Here is a 21817-nt window from a genome sequence, read left to right on the forward strand (position 1 = left end):
TAGAACTTTTTTTCTAGTTTCCAACAGTGCTGCCTTGAATGTACTTGTACTTCCTCAGATTTTGTGTGCTATATAGGTATATATTAATCATAAACATTTATTTACTTGCTTTAGATTAATATTTAATTTCATGAGAAACTGAAAAGAGTAAATTCACTGATGACTCCCAGGGATCAGTATCATATTTTGATATAAGTTTGACTTAATGGCAGTTAGAAGGCCAAATCCTGGTTTCTCCACTTAATAGCAGTTAGAATTTGAAAATGGAATTTAACCTATTTCCTCATCATAAAACCAGGAGTCAAAGAGTTCTTGCCAACAGTATTTCTATCTAGTTAAGAAGGGAGAATAATGCTAAGTGTGAAAGTAAACACCTGTAATTTAAGCTCTCAGGAGGCTGAGATAGGAGGATCTCAATTTTGAGGCGAGCTTTGGCAAGGCAATAAGACCCTGTCTCAAAATAATTTTTTTTTTTTAAAAGGGCTGGAAATGTAGCTCAGGGCAGAGTGCCCTGGTTTCAATCGGTAGTATCAAGAGACAGGGGGATGAAGAATAAAGAAAAGGAAAAAGGGGAAAATATATTCCCTAGGATTGTGGTGAGGTTAACATAATTCATATAAAGCTTTTAAGCAGGCATTGTGCACATCACTTTCATTACTCATTTTTGTGCTCATTTCAATCCTCCTTAATCCAAGGTGAAGTATGACCTTTCTAAGGAGTTAAAAGTGTGAAACTGAAACTCAGAAAAGTGACTTGACCAAGTTCACACAACTGGTATATAATCTAAGCTTGGATTAAGGTTAGCTTTTTTTTTTTTTAATTAAAGATATCATTCCTTACTTTGTTTTCTGTTGGTATAATAGGATACCAATTATACTGGCCAGTTTATAAAGAAACGAGTTTTATTTTGATTCAATTTTGAGGTGAGCTTTGGCAAGGCAATAAGACCCTGGAGTTGGAAAATCCAACACTGAGTGACCATATCTAGCAAAGACCTTTGATTCATAGTGGAGAGGGGCAGGACAAGAGGGCATGTTCAAAGAAAGAACAGGATACTGGGAGCTGACCTGCTTTACAACAATCTACTATGGAGAGAAGTAACCTAGTCCTGAGATAATTACACAAATCCTTTCATGTGGGCAGTTCCTTCATGACCTAATCAAGTTTAAAGGACTCACCACCACTCAATATTATTATATTGGCAATTAAATGTCAACATGACTTTTGGTGGGGACAAAGCATAGTCAAACCATAGCACAACAGTTTTTATTTTATTTAATTAATTTATTTTGTCAGAAGGAAAAATTATGTGCAAAATTTCTTTGGTCAATTTCTTTGGCTCCATAGCGCATGAAACCAAAGAAAGCACAAGTGTATTTGAGTTAGCACTGTTTGAAGGTTGAAGAAATAAGAAACAGACGAATGGATAAAGGAACTGTGGTATGTGCATGCAAGGGTGTCTCTGCTACATGGCAATGGAAATTATGTCAAACAAGATTAGAGTGTTGTATGCCCCTTTATAGAACATGACAGGCTGGCTTTTCCCCCAATCACATTTTCAGCAGTGTTCCGCAGAAGGCCTTTCTCATTTATTATTATTATTATAAGCAGGCAGATTGGAAGGATTTGTAAACCAAAACACAGCTGGTAGGTCTAAATTTAGGCCTATCAAGATGAGTGTCCCTCTTCACAACATGGTTTCTCAAACTCCTTCCACTTTAAGTTGCTGTTTTACCAGATGTCTCTTGGTGTGCATGTTTCTTGTGCATCAGCAATTTTGTTTGCATGGCCTTTTCATGCCAGTATTCTGATTTATCACACTTCTCACATTGATTTTTCCCCCCTTCTACTTGCAAAAAGAAAATAGCTGTTTGTGCACAGATGGTGGATGCAATTTAGTATTATCAGAGTAATTCATGTTATATTTATGAGATGTTCCTGAGTAGCATTTTAGTGAGGGATGTTAAGGAAGAACATCTCTGGTAGAGGTCATATCTCACCTTTTAACCGGTTTCATTTGATGTTTATCTCCCAAGTGTTCAGATATCCACTAAATGTCATTAATTTTAAATTTCAGCTGTGTTTTATTTATTTCAGGAGTAAAACTTTGGAAACATCTAATAGCATAAAGCAGGGGTGGCAATAACCCTTTTCCAGAAATTACTAGAGTTGTTATTAGTCTTTAAAAATAAATGAATGATTAGAGCAAAGATGAAATATTTGAGATGTGGTATCTCTCTTCCTTTCTACCCTTACCTCCAACTTCAGGTTTTTATTGTGCACAACTCTAGCTGCAGATATGCTGTTTTAGTTTGCTAGGGCTGCTGTAACAAAGTACCAGAGACAGAGTATCTTAAACAACAGAAATTAATTGACTTGCAGTTCTGGAGAATGGAAGTCCAAGATCAGGATGTTGGCAGGGTTGCTTCCTCTTATCTGTTCTAGGCCTCTCAGCTTGGCTGGTATGAAGACAGCTGTCTTCTCCCTGGTTTTCTTTGCATTCTCTTTTCTCTGAACATGTTTCTGTGTCCAAACTTCCCCTTTTGCAAATATACCAGTTATAAAAATAACTACAGACCGCTTTAATGAGACCTCATTTTAACTTAATCACATCTATAAAGACCTTATTTCCAAAAAAGGTTACATTCCGAGGTACAGTTGATTATAGGACTTAAACATGAATTCTAGGGAAACCCAATTTGGTCTGTAACAAATGCTTATAATAAACCAAGAGTAACAACAGGAAAACTTACACTTAATTTGTAAATCATTTTGGCAATAAATTCCAATCTCATGCTAACACTGTTCTAAATCCACTCATTTCCGTAAAGTTACTGAAATGGTTTTCCTCACAATGGATGTATTGTTTTGGAGTAAGGATAAAATACAATGAATTCACAATACACAGAGCTTTTTTTTTTCTCTATTTTGCACATTCAGATCTCAGCCTGAAAGCAACTCAAGGTTTTCTTGGTTTTGTGTGTGTGCATTTCACTATGGTAGCTATAGGAACAGTACTAAATGTGATTTAAAAAGCAGAAATTTGTCATACAGATAATTTCCCTTTTGTACTGATCTCTTGAAGGAAAAATGAAAAGTTGTGTTTTCATCATTTAAAAGACTAAGATAATGGGCATGTATCCAAATGTTGGAGGCGGTAGAGGATGAGAGACAGAGAGTGATTGTGGAGATGAGACCTCTGTTTAGAAAGAACAAATTTTGATGATCCATTTCTCCTGAAAAGCATCTACCGCAAAAGGTTAAATGCAGCTCTTTTTGGTTAATTGCTTCTTTGCTTCTTTTCACACACTTATTTTCTTTAGTTATTCATGTCCAAATGTAAATTTTAAAAGTATTGTCTGTGTCTGTGTATTTTCTTCCCCCATCCCCCGCCTTTTTTTTCCAGAGTGAATATAAAACACTTTGGATAGTCAGTTTTATTGAGGTTTTAGGAATGTTTGAGTGATTCATAGTAATTTAAATCCTTCTACTGAAATCTTAGATGTTGCTAAATTTCAGCCTGTAATTTTCCTCCTTTGCCAGATATCGAAACGTATTTTTGTGACACCACACACTACACTCACTGGAATCGTGAGCCTTTGAAAATTCATGCAGATCTTTCCCACTCTACAAAAGGGTGCATTTTAAGCTGAAGAAATGGAATGCTAAATTATGTAGTAGGTAAAAGAAGTGGGTTGTGGTGAGTTGGGAGGGTGAATATGAAAAATGCCAGAGCACATGGCAGCATCAGTGAAATTGAAAGTACATGCGCCCGTCATATTGAAATATGTCTGCTTAAAAAACTCCTGTTTATATGAAATAGTTTTTGAGAGAGATTTTTGTACATGCTGATTGCACATTTATTTGTAAGTTCTGAATTCTGTTAATGGTTGCTTAGTTTTCCTTTATGTTAGCATCCCGTACTTGCATTGGTACAGCCTTATTTTCATTTGTTCTGATATATTTTTTGCATATTTTTTATTTAACTGTGCAACCTTGATGAATTAAGGAAAAATGATCAAATGTAATCTGAAGCCTTCTGCCCCATTCAACTCTTCTATCACCATGATTTCCTATCTCTGAACATATCATGGACAACGTTGACTCTAACAGATTTCACATTTTTTCTGATTATGAAATAATATATGTTTGTTTAAGAATATTTGGAGAATGCAAAAAAGTCACATAGAAAAATATGAAAATCAACAGCAGTCCCAGCATCTGGAGTAACTTCTGTTTATATATATGTATTGCTGTATAGCTTCTAAGTTCTCCCCTTCTTTCCCTCCCTCTTTTTTCTGCTTTCTCCCAGTCATACACCTACTAATATATATTGAAACCTGGTTGTGCATGGATTTATAACATGTTTTTGTTTAATAGCATACTATCAGCCAAGTGAGGTGGAACATTTCTGTAATTCCAGCAATTCAGAAGACTGAGACAGAGGGATCACAAGTTCAAGGCCTGCCTCAGCAACTTAGTGAGGCCTTAAGCAACTTACTGAGACCCTGTCTCAAAATAAAAACTAAAAAGAGCTGGGGATATATATGGCTCAGTGGTTAGGTGCTCCTGGGTTCAATCTCTAGTTCTCCCCCAAACAACAACAACAAAAAACAACATATAGGTAGAATTTATTGTATCCCATCATCTGAATATAAAATGATATATTTCCCAAACTCTAGTTATAAGCCATTTGTTGCCTCTCTATTTTTGTGTGTTTGATTAACCCAACTGAAATTTGTCCTCTTCTCCTTGGCCCAAGTCATGCCTAGATGAACCCTCTTATTCTTAGGGCCACTATTAGTCTTGTGTCTTTAGTGTCCCATATTATATATCTTCTGTTATCCCATCAAAGGGTTTCCTAATTCACCACATTGGAGTTTGCATAGCTCAACTTTTTGTTGCAAGAGTCTTTAGAACAGCGCTCTGGATGTTACTGATGCCTCAAAAGCATTTTTACTGATTTGGTTTGATATATTATGACTTTATCCTGTTTCTTCCACTCACAGTTCTACAAAAGTGCCTTTTCTTCAATTACCAAAATTTATTACATTTTACTACTTTAGTGCATTTGGGCTATGAGAAATTTTAGAGATCAAGTCCAATTCCTTAATGTAATGTAACTTAGAAAGGCTGCATTAATGGTTCAAGATTACCTACTTAGTCAACAGCAGAGACAGGATTAGCAGCAATTTTTGGCCTCTTTACTCAGGATTGGCCAGATTAGTTGTTAAACTAGTGGCTGGGTTGCAGATTTAATCTCTAGTTATATCAGATAACTTTAGTTTTTTTTTATAAAAGTGTGCAAAACTTTTAATTCTAACATCCATATCCTTACTTTTGGAGCAAATGTATGTAATAGGATACAGTTTAAGAAGAAGTCATTATTGCTATTGTAGAAATAATTCAAGTGTCCTGTTGAGAGTGGGCTTTATTTTTGCATATGAATGAGGCATTATTTGAATTTAAGATTGATTGTAGAGTACATTTAAAATTTTTTCATAAAACATAACCTCTAGCCTTTCTTTACCCATTCCTGCCAGTTCCTATATTTATTTATTTATTTTTGCTACATATTTATTTATTTATTTATTTACACAACTAGCATTTTATAGAAAGTGTATAACGCCAAAACCAAACATTTTTTCTTCATTATACACGAGCTCTCTTATCATTATTATTATTTTTTGCATTACAATTCTTAATACACCTTTATACCACAATTTATCATATCTCTGATTGTATATAAGGTATTTTGGCACCAAATTACTATATTTAAATAAAACAGTTGAAGGCAAATGAACAGAAGACCAGTGTTGACTAATTGGGACTGTGGTAGAGGAGGCATTCAACAATTTGGGGGTTGGAAATGAGGCTAACTTGGCATGTGTGGTTATAGCTGAGGGGCAGCTTGTGTGTGTGTGTGTGTGTGTGTGTGTGTGTGTGTGTGTGTGTGTTGTGGGGGTGGTATAGGGGTACTGAGCAAATAAGTATATTCAGGATGCTAGGAGCAAAGCTTACTGCTAGAGAAAAGAGTTACAAATAAGTAAGGAAGAATAAACCACGTGGTATCAATTTAGGATTAGAGGTATCAAGTTTGAAAATGAACTCTTGGAATTTCACTTCTTTTTCTATTTATCTATAGATCCATATCTAAAGGAAATGTGTGGAGGGGTATCATATACATTTATTTCCTAGCACTCATATTTTTTTTTGAAAGAGAGAGAGAGAAAGAGAGAGAGAGAGAGAGAGAGAGAGAGAGAGAGAGAGAGAGAGAGAGAGAGAATGAATATATGAATCTTTTTTTTGTAGATGGACACAACACAATGCCTTTTTATTTTTTATGTGGTGCTGAGAATCGAACCCGGGTCCCGCCCGAGCTAGGTGAGCGCTCTATTGCTAACCCACAATCCCAGCCCTCTTATTTTATAAAAAAAAATCAGAGTCTTGGAACAAAGCAGCCCAAATGGGTTAAAATAGTGGGGTTTCACACTTTCCTGCCAATATCCATGGGGCCAAGTAAAGATAGGAGATTGGATATCTTTCATCTGGTATGCAGGACTTTCACTTCATATCTGTATTTTCATGGGCGTCTCCCCTTATACTGATACCCTGGAGTTAGAATCTTCCATAAAGTAGTTCCGCAAAATAAAGTTAGGAAGTGACCTGATTACATGGGGTGAAGAGGGAATTTGAAGTTCTTGTTTGTTTGATTCGATTTTAGACCAATGTTCTCATTTTAACTTTACCACCACCTCAGTGTACATGAACTTCCAATGACTCCAGTCCCTGAGCCCTTCTGGAATTCTGCTTCATCAATATGTTTGCATCTTTCTAGTTTACCTTTGTTTTCTAGGTCTCTTTTAATTTTTGTACTGGGATTTCAGTGCCCACTGATTGATCAGGTTCCCAATTTCTAAAAAGTGGTTGATAGATCTTGCTTGCTGTAGTTTTTTCTTTTAATCCTTTTCTTGGCCTTTTTGGCCTTTTATGAAATATACCCGAGGATGGGTAATTTACATATAACAGGAGTTTATTTCTTATTGTTCTAGAGGCTGAAAAGTTCAAGAGCAAGGTGCTGCCAACAGGTTTGGTGTCTGGTGAGGACTGCTCTCTGGTTTCAAGATGGAGCCTTGTTGCTGTGTCCTCACATGGTGGAAAGCAGAAGGGCAAAAAATGGCTAGTTTCTGCCCATTATAAGATCACCACTGCCATTTATGAAGTCTTCATGGTTGTGATTTAATCACCTTGGGAAGACCCTACCTTTTAATATCATTGCATTGGTCATTAAATTTCTACTTGAATTTTGGAGGAAACACAAACATTTAAACCTTAGGGATCATTAAGGGTGTGTGCCTTTTATTTGTCCTTATCTTTTGGTTTGGGTGGGAGTTTATAGGGTGCAGAAGTAAAAGTAAGTGTTTAACATACCATGTGCAATCAGATCTTCAATAGTCTTTTTGTTCTTAACATATTTGGGTAATATTGGCTATATCTAAGAAATAGAGAGTTTTAACTATTTTTTTGGGGGGGGTATTCATTTTTGTATGTTCTGTTCCTTAGGATGCTTCATTGATGGACATGAACTCCTTCAGTCCGATGATGCCAACATCCCCTCTATCGATGATAAACCAAATCAAGTTTGAAGATGAGACAGATTTAAAGGATCTCTTCATTACAGTTGATGCACCTGAAAGCCATGTTACTACAATAGAAACTTTTATTACTTACAGGATTATAACTAAGGTAAACATTGAATGAATATTTTCTTGCATATCACTGCTCTCTTTGAATATTTTGGAAGTGCTTCTTGGTCATTATATCTCTTAATATGCAGAATATTATTCAAATTGACTTTTACTTTTCTATCATTTTGGGTAAGATATTGTATCTTATCTGCCATTTACTTGTTCTGTTTGAAGTTTAAAATTTGAATTTACTTAATAACTAGTAATTTAGTTATAACTATTAGAATAAAAGCATTTAGATTTTTACTGTAAAAAATAAATAAATACCTTTGGAAAAGAAAAGCCAAAGTTTTCTAATGCAGATAGTAAATGGTTAAAAACATGACATAATATTTTGTATTTACAATTCTTCTAAAGATTACAAAATGTAATACTGTTGTTTTTCAGGAGAAGATGGCCACTTTATATATGATTTACCATTACTTCTTTAATAATGCAAAGGCAGAAGTAGATTCAAAACCCAAGACTCCTTTATCCTCTGCAAAAAGACAGTTTACCTCAACCAAATAGTATAATTGGAATTTTATTAAGTACTTTATTTAGAGCAGTCTTTGATAATTCTGTTTATAAGTTAAATATCTTGTTTATAAAGCCTTACCCTGGAGTTGTGTGGTTCATAAATATAAAAGATTCATCTCTTTTTTTAGCTGAAAATATTCTGAACTGCATTCCTAATGATCCTGTCTCCTAATACAAACTTGAGTCTGTAAGCTTCTCAAGGGTGTTGACTACATCTGAAGTGGTTAGTAATTGCAAACACAATTTTTAGGTCATAGTAAGTAAGCAATTAAATTTTTTGGTGAATGAGTGAATGAGTTTACAATATCTTAGTTAATATCAAGAGGTGATAGAACAAGATATGCTGGAATTAAATCTTGATTTCTCCCCTTCCTTATTATGTGTCTTGGACAATTCAGTTAACCTCTATTTATTAGTATCCTCGTTTGTTAATAGGGTCATAGTTCTAATTATTTCATGGGGTCTTTATGAAAATCAAATATGTTAATATAGGAATACTGCCAGGAGTAGAGGCAGGGTTCTCTGGTTACTACTCTTATAAGCTTTGGTTGTCATCATCCTTCCAAGCAGAGAATTTGTGAAACAATTGTTTTCCTATCATTCACATCTCTTGGAAAGATGCTCTTCATAAGCTCTCTAGTGGATTTCATTATGATCATAGACATATAATGAGTTATTCATATTTGTATCACGCTTTAAATGGACTGCTTTAGTATTAATACTAATACTAATAATAGTATTAATAGGAATTGTGACTACTTGTGTCAAACAACACTCAAACCACTTTCTAAATGTTAACTTATTTAAATTTGTAACAGTTCTAGGTCTTATATATTATGATTTACCTTCATTTCATTCATAAGGGCACCAAAACTCAGTAATTTGCCAAGGATTATACATCATAGTAATTAGCTGAGCTGGAATTAAACTCAGTTTACTTTCATAATATACATTTTTTTCTATTACATTTTTGTGTATCTGTATATGGATATGACAACTTTTCATTATAACTATTACAAACTAAATTTCTTTATTTCCTCTTACTTTTACCAGCATCTTAATATAATACACTAAAACATATTTTATAGATACAAATGATAAATGTCTAATGGATATGTTATGTTATCAAATAATCTCTTCTTTGTTTTTTACTTATCTTTATTTATTTATTTAATAATTTATTTAATAAAGTTTATTGAGAGCCAATTGTATCCCAAGTTACTGAGTTTGTATATTAAGACTACATCAGGGGCTGGAGTTGTGGCTCAGTGGTAGAGCGCTCACCTAGCACATGTGAGGCACTGGGTTTAATCCTCAGTACCACATAAGAAATGAAATAAAAAAGATATTGTATCGAACTACAACTAAAAAATAAATTTTTTTTTTTAAAAAAAAGACTACATCAATGATCAGGACAGACCTGGCAGAAAGAGCCTTTGTCTTCCATGGATCTTTCAATCAGGAAGATGGATGGGGACAAGGGTGTAATATTAAATAATTAGATACTTATTTAATTATAAGTTGTGTTATGAAGGAAAAATACAAGATATGTGTATTGAGTACCCCAATCTAATAAGCATTAGAGATAGCTTCCCTGAGGAAGTTTTAATTTTATAAGTACTTACATTCATAGACTCTAAGGTAAAAAGGATAAATGCACATGTAAATATGCATATATGTGCACTGATAATCTCCTGCTTAGGAATGCTTATGAACTTACTGTTCATAATGAGCACCTGGATACCCATGCCCTTGGCATTAGTTCTTATGGGAAATTACCTCTTCTTCTCTCATATTTGAGGTGACTGCTCTCAAGGAATACTTGCTCTTTTGGAAAATCTAGAGATTGCTTTCTCTTAGAACTTGTAGAAGGAAGGACTAAGAAAATCAACAATTGACTTTCTCCCACATCCTTATCATGAAGAAAAACCTAGAAAAGTCTACAGTATTCAGAGAGGTTAAATTATATTATTGATGGGTTGCATTGATTGTTAGGATCATTTAATCTCAAAAACAGTTTTCTAAATTTTCAGAGCTTAGAATAACTGTTGACACCTGACCAAAGGTCAGTGTTAGTTGAATGGATGCAATTTGGGTATCAGCTACGTGAGAATATTGGTACTAAATTTCATATTTCTGAGCTAAAAACTCACTCAGGAATAACGGGTCAGCCATAAAAAATTAGCCATGAGTTAAGAGTATAACAGTGTGTACCAATTTAACAATATTGATATGAGCTGTTTGTCTTGTCATATTCCCTTCTGGAGTGGAATTACATCTTAAATTAGTAAGAAAAATCATACTCTTCTTGATACTTGCTCTCTTTTCTTCCTCTGTTATTGTATTTTGTTAGAGAATTCAAGTCAATGACAAAGTGATGAAGACAGAATCAACCAATTATTTAACTTGATTTTTCCATCTTTTGCTTGTTGGAATTTATACCAAATTGTTTTATGTTGAGTAAAGAGTTGGAAACTCTTAAGCACAACTAATCTTATTTTGACTGCCCATTTTTAGAGTGCATTTATTGTTATTTATGGTAATTTAATGAACCTGTATGCATACACCTGGCACAGAAAGGTGCTCATTCTCATTAAGTGTTTCTTAATGAGTGACTCTGGACTATGTTTGTGTGCGTATGTATGTATGTTTGCATGTATGTGTATTTGCATATGTATGCACACATACCAACTAGTATGTATACACTGTTAAAGTGTGTTTCTACTAGATTTAGTTTTCCTATTTTTACCATTTTTATATTTTCCACCATTTTGCAACATAGTTAAGATTTTTTAGGGTTTCTTGAACATTTAATTTCTTAGACTTCTACATCTCACTTACCCCTTCTTTTTAAAAAAGGGAGTATTTTACCAAGATATAATGTATGATATTCTAAACATTCATTTTAAAAGAATAATCTTTGGAAAGCATAGCTTTCACAGAGTTTATTTTATAACAATTAAAATTGCATCTTATTAAACTGCTGTATCTATAATTGGATCATCTGAGTGGGTGACTAATATTTCTTTTTTTTTTTTTTTAAAGAGAGAGAGAGAGACAGAGAGAGAGAGACAGAGAATTTTAATATTTATTTTTTAGTTTTTGGCGGACACAACATGTTTGTTGGTATGTGGTGCTGAGGATCGAACCCGGGCCGCACACATGCCAGGCGAGCGTGCTACCACTTGAGCCACATCCCCAGCCCGTGACTAATATGTTATTTCATGTTTACTCCTCCAGAAAATTTCAACCTAAGTATTTACTACATTTAATTTTTAGCATGTAAAATTTAGTTAAATAAGGTATCAGTGAAAGTGACTGTTTTCTTATAAAAGTTGAGTATGTCTTTGGAAGCCACAGTTTTTGTTTTGGCCTGGAATTCAAGCAGTGGATGTGAGGTTAAAACTGGATTCATGTTCCTCTTGTCATATGTGTTGGAATAGATTTTTGGTTTACTGAACAGATCTTTTAATGTATTTGCTTAATTTTCAGGAGTTCAGGCATGTGATTCAAAATAAAACTCCTTGAGAAATGACAGAAAGATTTTCTTTTCATTGCAAATACCCATTAATTACATTTTCTTAAAACAGTGGTAAAAATCACTCTGTAAAATGTTAGAATTTTTATATACTAAAAGCAAATTTTAGCAAAGCAATTCATTTGAACAAATTCCAAGAAAACATTTTTCTCAGTTATATTCAGGTTATTTTCCAAATTACAAAAATAGGACTTTCCTCAAATTCTGAATTATAATCATCTTGAAAAAAGAAATATATTTGAAACCTAAATTCACAACACACTTTCTTCTTAAGCGAGAAAGTCATGCCAAAGATAATAGTAGTTAAAATCTTGTGGAAGACAGATGGTTGTTGTAAGACAGATTTTTCAGTTTGGACTTTAAATTTAAGCATGATGTTTGCTTTCTTTTTGGAAATACCGGAAAGTTTGCTTTATTTCATCTGCTACATGAATAGATGACTTAAAAAAAATACAGGCTGACAAACACTGAATAATTAGGATTTGTTAATTTTTCTTAGAGACCCATTTATTTCAGAATGTCTGAAATCACATTAGGCAAATGTCTCCTGGCTTCTCTTGCATGTGCTGTTATTTTCTCCTACTTTGTTCAGACGTCTCGTGGGGAATTTGACTCCAGTGAATTTGAAGTTAGGAGACGTTATCAAGATTTCCTTTGGTTGAAGGGAAAACTTGAAGAAGTACACCCCACTCTGATTATTCCAGTAAGTTTGCAAGTTTTTTCATGCTACTAATTTTTTCTTGAATCTTTTAGAATGCTTAGAACCTAACACCAGATCTTTACATTCATTGCAATTTATTTATCTTAGAAACATTTATTTCTAAAGTTTTGAATCTGAGTATAGATTTAAAAAAAACTATTATTTTGCATGTTTTGGTTTTAGCATTGGAATTTTTAAAAATTATTTTTATAAGAATCAGATATTGAACTAATCTTTCAAAAAAGAAAAAAATATATATAGAGAATTCCTTATAAACCTTTGCCACAAATTCTCAGATTGCTTTTGTTTTTGCTTTTCCTTTTTTTGGTTTCAGCCATTGCCAGAAAAGTTTATAGTGAAAGGAATGGTCGACCGATTTAACGATGACTTCATTGAGACCCGCAGGAAAGCATTGCATAAATTTTTGAATAGAATTGCTGATCATCCAACTTTAACATTTAATGAAGACTTCAAGATTTTTCTCACTGCACAAGCTTGGGTAAAAATTTTGATTTCTACTCATATATAAGCATTTGGTATTTGAATGCTTTCTCTTGTTTACCTTTATATATTCAGCACTAGTATCCTTGAATTGAGATGGAGTTTCTTAAAATCACTTGAGGGATATACTTGAATGAAGTATAACCCTGTGTCTAATCTACATGTGAACATTGCAGAGATCTTGTATCTTCCTTAAATGAACTCACTGTTATTTCATTTGGTTGTTGGCCTTATTTTCAAATGTCAATGTGTTCATTGTACATATAGTTAATACTGAATATATAGGAATGCATTTTTTGACACTATTTTGAGCAATAATGGGTTAGGACTTTTCAAGTTCGGATAAAATTATTATTAAATACATAGATAAACACTCTCTTTTATTTCAAATACTACTTGGGAGGGTAACCTAATTTTTAATACAGAAATCCTATGTGTATTTTATTTGGTTTTATTTTCTATGAAGCTCTCAACAAGAAAGATAATAGGACAATAGGAAAAATAATTAAACAATTATTAATCAATGTTTAGTTTTCTATCTCTCAGTTGCTGCCAAAGTACTAGAAGCTAAATAGTGGTTCATTTCTATCTTGAAAATTCTGCTCTCTGGAAGCCCATTGCAACTTAGGTGTAATAAATGTGTGGCCTGACTGCAAGCTATGGAAGCCCTTAGAAATATCCTCTACAGGCCAACAGTTGGAATAACAGCCTTCCAGTTGTAATTTGGGCTGTCTCTAATGACTTACTGTATCAAATGGTGCTGTAGTACCTCTGGATGAATGTATCACCGGGTCAATGATGACACCTGTTATTATTTGTACACAAAATCATACTGACTTGAAAACAAACAAGTTTATATATATGTGTAGTTTTCTGTAAGACTTTTAAGAAAACCTGGACAGAGATGGATAATGTTATTCATTATTTTGGTACATAATAGATAGTTTTTAATGTGTGAATTATATAGTCAGTATTATTATTTATGGATTTATTTCATCTGTGTTACTCTTCATGTATTTTGATCTTTAGAAATCTGTGTTTCAACAAATGCTACAGCCATCATAAGAATCCTTGTGCTCTTTTTTGTTGTTCTTTTCAAATATGCCATTATTTCTGAAGGAATGCATTTAAGTGTACTATAATAGCTTTATAGCATTTCTTCTGTATTGCAAATTTGTTGCTGTCCCTGCTAGGTTAACTCTGAAATAGATAGTTACATATCTTATTGAAAATCTTTCTGTATAGAGAACCAGCCAGTGGACGTAGTGTCACAACTTACCCATTTCAGTTGGATGAAGAGCTATTTTAGGTAGTATCTGTTTACAAACTGTTCTGGGGACTTTACAGAGGCAAAGTAGGTTGGTCAGCTTAACAGTGATGCCTCTGTGGTCCAATCTCCAGTCTTCCAATCCTTGCTGTACCACTTCATTGCTCTGAAATGTTGAGTAACTTAATGACACTTTCTATGTTTCTGTTATCTTCTGTCAAAAGACAAAAATAGAACCTACTTTGTAGGTGTATTGTGAGTACGTGTATACAAATATGAGTATAGTGCCTAAGAACATATTAAGCTCAATAAATGTTAGCTCTTATTATACCAAAAGAATTAAGGATTTTTTTTAAAGAGAGAGTGAGAGAGGAGAGAGAGAGAGAGAGAGAGAGAGAGAGAGAGAGAATTTTTAATATTTATTTTTTAGTTTTTGGCGGACACAACATCTTTGTTGGTATGTGGTGCTGAGGATCGAACCCGGGCCGCACGCATGCCAGGCAAGCACGCTACCGCTTGAGCCACATCCCCGGCCCCAAGGATTTTTTCTATTTTTTTTTCCAGAGAGTAATGTAGGTCCTGAGAAATCTTCTCTCAATCATTTTTCTATTAAGTATGTATTATAAAACACAAATGTCATATCATATCATCCTGTTTTCTTCTCTGGTATCTCCTTGAGCACTGTTCCCTGTTACATTTTGTTCCTTTAAAGATTTATGCTTTGAAGAAAGACTATACACCTGTTTCACATGAGTTCTTAGGAAAGGAATATTATCTATTATCTAGAGGACTAAAACTTAGAGGAAAAAGTGTACCATAATGAAACTCATCTGCTTCAGAGTAACGTTTTAAAAAAAAAAGATCTGTAAGAAAGAGTTTTATCATCTTTATCTCATTTTGCTTATTGAGTTTTCTTTATTATTGAGTCTTGGAATGTTGTTACTTGTTTCTCCAGTTTTTTTTTTTTTTCTTTTTTTTGTTCTAGGAACTTTCTTCTCATAAGAAGCAAGGGCCTGGATTGCTGAGCAGAATGGGCCAAACAGTCAGAGCTGTCGCATCCTCCATGAGAGGAGTCAAAAACCGCCCAGAGGAATTCATGGAAATGAATAACTTTATTGAAATATTTAGTCAGAAAATTAATTTAATAGATAAAATATCTCAGAGGATTTACAAGGAAGAAAGGGGTATGTAGAATCACTGCATTGTGACTTCAAAGTTGTTTACTTTCTTTTGGATCTTCACATTTGCTGATGACGTAGGACAATATTATTAGATTAGATATTGTTGTCAACCTTCAAAGTGTGGCTTATGCACAGCAATGTAGGGAAAGTTCTAGTTCCTAAGTGATTTTGGAGGTACTCATGGCAAGTCCCCATTTGCTTTATCAATCACTGGCCATTCCATTCCCACTTATACATAATAGTGGTAAAATGAGCACTAAGCTTAAGATTTTGGGTGTGGTTGTCTGAAGTTGGCACCAAATATTCATCATGGACCATACCTTAAAATCAAAGAAGTGATGTTTCAAATAATAGGTGTTTTTAGTTCCCTTATATTTTTTAGTTACTTTTATTTTTAATTACTTTTGTTTTTAAAATATATGATAGTGGAATGCATCACAATTCTTATGACACATATAGAACACAATTTTTCATATCTCTGTATATAAAGTATGTTCACACTTAGTTACTTTTTTGAGAGAGAGAGAGAATTTTTTAATATTTATTTTTTAGTTTTCGGCGGACATAACATCTTTATTTGTATGTGGTGCTGAGGATCGAACTGAGTGCCGCGCATGCATGCCAGGCAAGCGCACTACTGCTTGAGCCACATCCCCAGCCCCACACTTAGTTACTTTTTTGATGATGGTTATTAATATTATATATTAGGCCTATCTAAGTATCTTTTAAAGAGTTATATAATGGAAAATAGGTCTTTTTTTTTCCTTTTTTTCTATCACTGTTTCTTTTCCTATTTTCTACTTTTTTATTTTATAAATTAGGCTTGAATATATGATGATCTTCTGTAATTCAGAATGATTTTTTCTATTTTCTAACTGAATTTATCTACATTAAAAATAAATGACCAACCCAGCAAACTTACTTCCTAATATTAAGTTGATTTTTAGAGATGACAAACAGCTTACAGATAAACAAAAGTCCTTATATTGAAGGATTATTTATTAATTGTCTGTGTCTATCATTAAGTTTTTATATCTATTAGGATAAGCAGGGAAAATATTTATTTTTTAGTATCTAATGTCTAGGTAGTACCCAGCACAAAAGTGCATGCTCAGTTAATTAAAATTTTCTCAGTGTTTGAAAATAAATGACTGAGTATAGGATTGGAATAGTGGCCGGAAAATTTGCTTTATCCAAAATTGGTTGGCGAAACCGGGCACAATAGTGTAAGCCTGTAATCTCAGCAGCTTCGAAGACTGAGAAAGGAGGATAGCAAGTTCAAGGCCAGCCTCAGCAGCTTAGCAGTAGTGTCTCAAAATAAAAAAAAAATAATAAAAGGCCTATAGATGAAACTTAGTGGTAAAGTGCCCTTGGATTCAATCCATAATACTGGCAGGAGAAGATGATTTGATTGGCTGTTAAAAGAAATACAGAAAAAGTTCTTATATAGCTAAATGTACTTTGCCCTTTGTTCTTTCGATGTACTGACACTTGATGAGATTGTTGTGGTGACTGAATGCATGTTAATAAAAATCCATTGGTTTGTTCTTGTTTTTCCTATTTGCCATTTTTTTTAAATCTCAAAAAGCTAATAATTATTTTAACTAGGCTCTGTGATTCCAATTCAGTTAAGCAGATGCTGGATGCACAGTTAGATTGAATAGCAATTCAAAGAAATCTCAGGAAACTTATTGACAGTTAAGAGCTTTATGGGATATCAATATATTTTGTATTTGCTAGTGCCAGGAAATAGTTTTAGAATCTTTGATGATAGGACTCCAGTGTTTTTGAAATGTTAGAGAGAAAGTTAGATTTTGATAGATTTATAAATCTGAACTCCCTTTTTTAGGAGTGTTACAGTCCCAAACTTGAGGAGTTTATTGGTCTTTGGAATGTGAAGCCTACTCATAAAGGTTCCATGCCCAATAATGAAACACTTTCTTTTGAAGATTTGGGCATCTAATCTGTAGGGTGATTCATTCACACTGATATTATCAAGAATTTGGTAACCATAACTCGTGGTTTCTCTTTGAGCTTTTTTTTTTTTGTACTCAATGTTTTCTTTTGATGTATTTGTGTTTCCCTCTTTATTCAGCTGAAAGCTGAATCATATTGACCATATGCTGTATTGCTTCTCTGTGCTGGAGATTAAAGGAGGAATTAAGATGTTATGTATCCTTGAGCTGATATTATAGTTGGGAAATGGATGTATTGACAGCGTATTACAGTGCAGCTCATTAAATGTTTGCATATAGATGTGATTTGAGTGCTATGCAATTTTATGGAAGCTCTGTGTAGAGAAATATTTACCCATTTAATGACACACATTGACATAGACACAAATTGAGAAAAGAAATGCAGAAAATTTTCTAGAAGTACTAGTTTAGTGGGGTCACTAACATAAAGATAGCCCTAAACTCAGGAGAGCAGGATGAGGAAAATTTTTAGAGGACATTAATTCTTATATATTTTCATTAGGTAACAACTAGCAGTTCCATTATTTTAAAATTTAACTTTCTTAATTTTACTTGATTATACAAACTTTTGAAGTCCCAGTAGTCTAATTTTGACCAATATAATAGATTTCAGTGAATTATGATGAGAAGTAAGATGATTCAATATAGAGAACTTCAAGACAAGTTTTGTTTAGAACCTGTTGCTTATGAGGCACTCAGATGTGGTGGTTGGTAGGCAAAGTTCATGAAAAGCATATATGAGGATCATATAATTTATTTTCTAAGCAGGACACTTTTGACGGTAAAAAAGATGCTGATATTGACTATACTTAGTAGTCTTTCAGAAACCAACATGGGCATACTGGGATGGTTGGTCAATTCAGTGAAAGACAATATCCCTTTTATATTCATATGTCAGAACATGTGGACAATGAAGGAAATCAAGTCCTTCCACACTATTTCTGATATAGAGACTTTGAAAATGTAAATTCAAGAATTATGTTATTTTGTAGACTATTTTGATGAAATGAAAGAATATGGCCCCATTCATATTCTGTGGTCGGCTTCAGAAGAAGATCTGGTTGATACTTTGAGAGGTGTTGCCAGCTGCATTGACAAATGTTGCAAAGCCACTGAAAAGCGCATGTCTGGACTTTCTGAGGTCTTGCTTCCTGTCGTACATGAATATGTGCTTTATAGTGAAATGTTAATGGTAAGAACACCTAATTATAGTTTCACCACAGTCCCTTACCTGATTCTAAGCTCTCTATATGGCAATTTCTGTTTCTGTTCTTCACTACTTTTTTTTTCCTGTCTTGCATGTAGATTCTGCTAATAAGTATCTGTTCCCTGTGAACATGAATAGATGAATGGAAGAACTTTTTGAAGACAGGACTACTCAATAGCAACACTAGCCATTTAGAAGATTAAGAAATTCAAAACATCTCCAACTAAGATTCACTAAGAAAAATGATTTTTTTTCCTAACCTTTTTAAAATTTTACTTTAAAAATTTTTCAGTGTTTTGGGGATTTCTTTTCATGAGAGTTGGTTACATTCATTTTAACATGATTCAGCACTATTCTATAGAAAGTACGTGAATAGGATCTTGATGTTTTTTACTGCCTCTGGTTGCTTCTAAAAAAATCCTTCAAGTTAAAATGGTTTTCTTCTACTATTTGTAAAAGATTTTATTCCTATTATATCTAAGTTTTGCATTTTACCTCCTTGATTCAAGTTAATTTTACTAGATATTTGGAATTTAAGTGTTCTGTGCGAAGCTATGTTTTTTCATCTAGTATTATACTGTGCCTAAGGTACTTGGCAGTCAAGCTGGCACTGTCTGGTCTCTGACTTTTAGGGTGATGGTAGAGGAAGGAGTCCTCTTATATTCAGATATGGTCCCTTCTGCCATTTATTATTGGAACCATGTCTGGTTTCTGGTGTTGTGTACCTTTGACTGGTAGGACTCTTAGCTTTGCTAGGACTTTTAGCTTTGACTCTGTCTTGATCAGAGAAGGTATTTTAGCCTTTCAGCATGAAATTGCTTTTCCCTGTTATCATATTTAGGCTTCCTTTGAGAGAGTGATTAGCTATTGCATGGGCATTCCAGGCTTCTGCTGTTATCTGACTTTACTGGGCTCTTTCTATAAACAAACCTGGCTTCCCAAAGGCCTCTGATTCTTCCCTACTGAGGAGTCTCCTGCTTCTCTGAGTCAATTTTCTTGGCCACATCTGTTTTTACTTCATTATTGATCATTCCTTTTGTGGCTCTGAAGAGAGAACTGATTTGTATATTCACTTCCCTTAATTAGTCTTCCTCTCCTATACTATGTCAAGACGGGAATTGTGCAAGTGAAATCTTATTTTATTAAAAGTGTACAAAATCATAATAGTAACTAGAAAGAGTTATTGCATAGGTCCTCAATTAGTTGAATCATAGTATAGACAACAATGATGTAATCAGTATCATTTATTTTGCATTTCTGATTCTGTTTTATGTTGAAATGTTTCTTTAACTCTGAGCTTACATAATGAATAGTAATGCCTTGATAAAATGATTAAAGTTATTAATATTTTTTCACTAGTTCTCTTATGAAGCAACATCTTACAACATATCTGTATATAGGAAGCCCAGTACTGCATAGAAACAGACTTTAAATATACCGAATTAAGTTACAGTGTAGGTCATTTTGATTACAGAAAGGAAAGAGTTTCTTGACATTAATGGTCTCTTAAACACTTAAGTAAAAATACTGAAACATGGAATTGTGTTTCAAGAAGACAAGATGGACCGACCTATCAACATAGAGGCTATGGTTTCTCATCAGAAGTTTTCTTAATGAGTGAATATTTATACACTTTGAGCTACAATGAAATGCTTAAGATAGGAATGTACCCTTCAGTTTTCTGATTCCCACTGTGATTTTCTGTCTTGTTAACTGCCCCTTTGGGGTCAGAAAAGAGGCTTCCATTGGTTCTAAGTATTTCCAGGTGAATGGTCCATGTGACTCCCAGCTATACTTGGTATATCCACTAATGTTTTTTTATATTTGCTCTTTTTGAAGAGTTCTCCATCAAATGTTAGACATACATATCATACTTAAATTTGTAGATTGTATATTGGGAAAACTAATAAAAGAATTATAATAAAATAATTTTCTTAAATATTTGCTTGTACTTGAGACTTTAAACATTAAAGAAAACAATTTTTAAATGTATTATATCCTCAAATGAATGTTGGCATGGGGAATAAATTCCTGAGGGCTACTTATTTTCTGAATTGTATACTATTGTTGTAAAAAGATTATTAAAGTCAAGTACAAGTTATTTGTGTCCTTATGTTTCAATATGAAGGGTGTTATGAAGAGAAGAGACCAAATACAAGCAGAACTCGATTCCAAAGTTGAAGCTTTGACCTATAAAAAGGGAGATCCTGATCTGGTATGTTTTTAAATTTCTTGATATACTCATATGGAATTCATTGTCTAAATTTTTATTTGTGATGTATGACTTCATTACATGATTGTTTCTAAGTATTCAACAAATGTACTAAAATTTCTTTCAACATTGTTATACAGTAAGTACCTGTGAGTAATCAAGCTTAACAAGGATGCTTTTCTGCCTTTCTGACTAATTTTGACTCATACTCTGGAGGAAGTATGAAGTTAATGTTTTAAGAAAGACATTATGTGTTAGAAGAAGGGGTGAAAAGTACCCATCTTTATTCTAGGTTAGGAGGTATTCAGTAAATAAATTCACATTTCCCTTTTTGTTTTATAAAGGTTGTTATTCAAATCAAGTTAATGTTGCTATATACTTTTTTCTAGTTATTATAAAAATCTTTACAAAGGAAGCTTTTTTTTCAAATTTAATCTCTTCCCCAAAATTCTTTGATTTGGATGTTTTTTCAAATATAAAATGAGATTGAATAATATAATGAGTTCTCATATCCATCACAGAGCATCATTAATTCTCAGTGTTTTACCCAACTTTTCATATGTTCTTTTCCCATTTTTATTTTATTTTATTTATTTTTTACTGAAGTATTTTAAAGCAAACTCCAAACATAACTTTGTTTTACCCACAGCATTTAATGTTTATGTCTTACTATTTGTGCATATTTTTCAGAGTAACACTATCAGATTGGATTTGATTTTCAATTTGAAGTTGAGGAAGAGACATGGGGAGTGGAGAAATTTGCCAAACTCCACATCACCCTTGAGACATATGTGTAGGACTGGAGGTGTTGGTGTCTCTTGGCTGCCTCAGACCCTGCTGCTTCTTATATAGCAAGTGTAGAGGTGCAAGAGTTATCTGTCAGTCTACTTAACTTCTGTTAGCTCTCTGAAGGATGCTTTTTACATTTTTCTTAAGGATTTAGGTTAGCATTACGTATGCTTACATTA

At 33.4% G+C, this 21817-nt stretch overlaps 1 protein-coding gene across 2 annotated transcripts in view; it reads left to right on the top strand.

Moving 5' to 3' along the window:
- Snx7 (sorting nexin 7) overlaps positions 1–21817 on the top strand; it is an 82527-nt gene that overhangs the window by 13178 nt on the left and 47532 nt on the right. The window contains exons 1-7 of one of the 2 annotated variants that reach the window (XM_078026802.1): positions 7078–7100; positions 7564–7746; positions 12398–12508; positions 12840–13004; positions 15259–15457; positions 18423–18622; positions 20766–20852. In XM_078026802.1, the coding sequence (XP_077882928.1) occupies positions 7576–7746; positions 12398–12508; positions 12840–13004; positions 15259–15457; positions 18423–18622; positions 20766–20852 (933 nt within the window). In that variant the 5' untranslated portion in view covers positions 7078–7100; positions 7564–7575. Of the gene's footprint in view, positions 1–7077; positions 7101–7563; positions 7747–12397; positions 12509–12839; positions 13005–15258; positions 15458–18422; positions 18623–20765; positions 20853–21817 lie in introns of those variants that run through there. The other variant, XM_078026803.1, reaches the window with a different exon arrangement.

Source organism: Ictidomys tridecemlineatus, chromosome 11 (genome assembly GCF_052094955.1).
Source record: "Ictidomys tridecemlineatus isolate mIctTri1 chromosome 11, mIctTri1.hap1, whole genome shotgun sequence".
Taxonomy (NCBI): Eukaryota; Metazoa; Chordata; class Mammalia; order Rodentia; family Sciuridae; genus Ictidomys; species Ictidomys tridecemlineatus.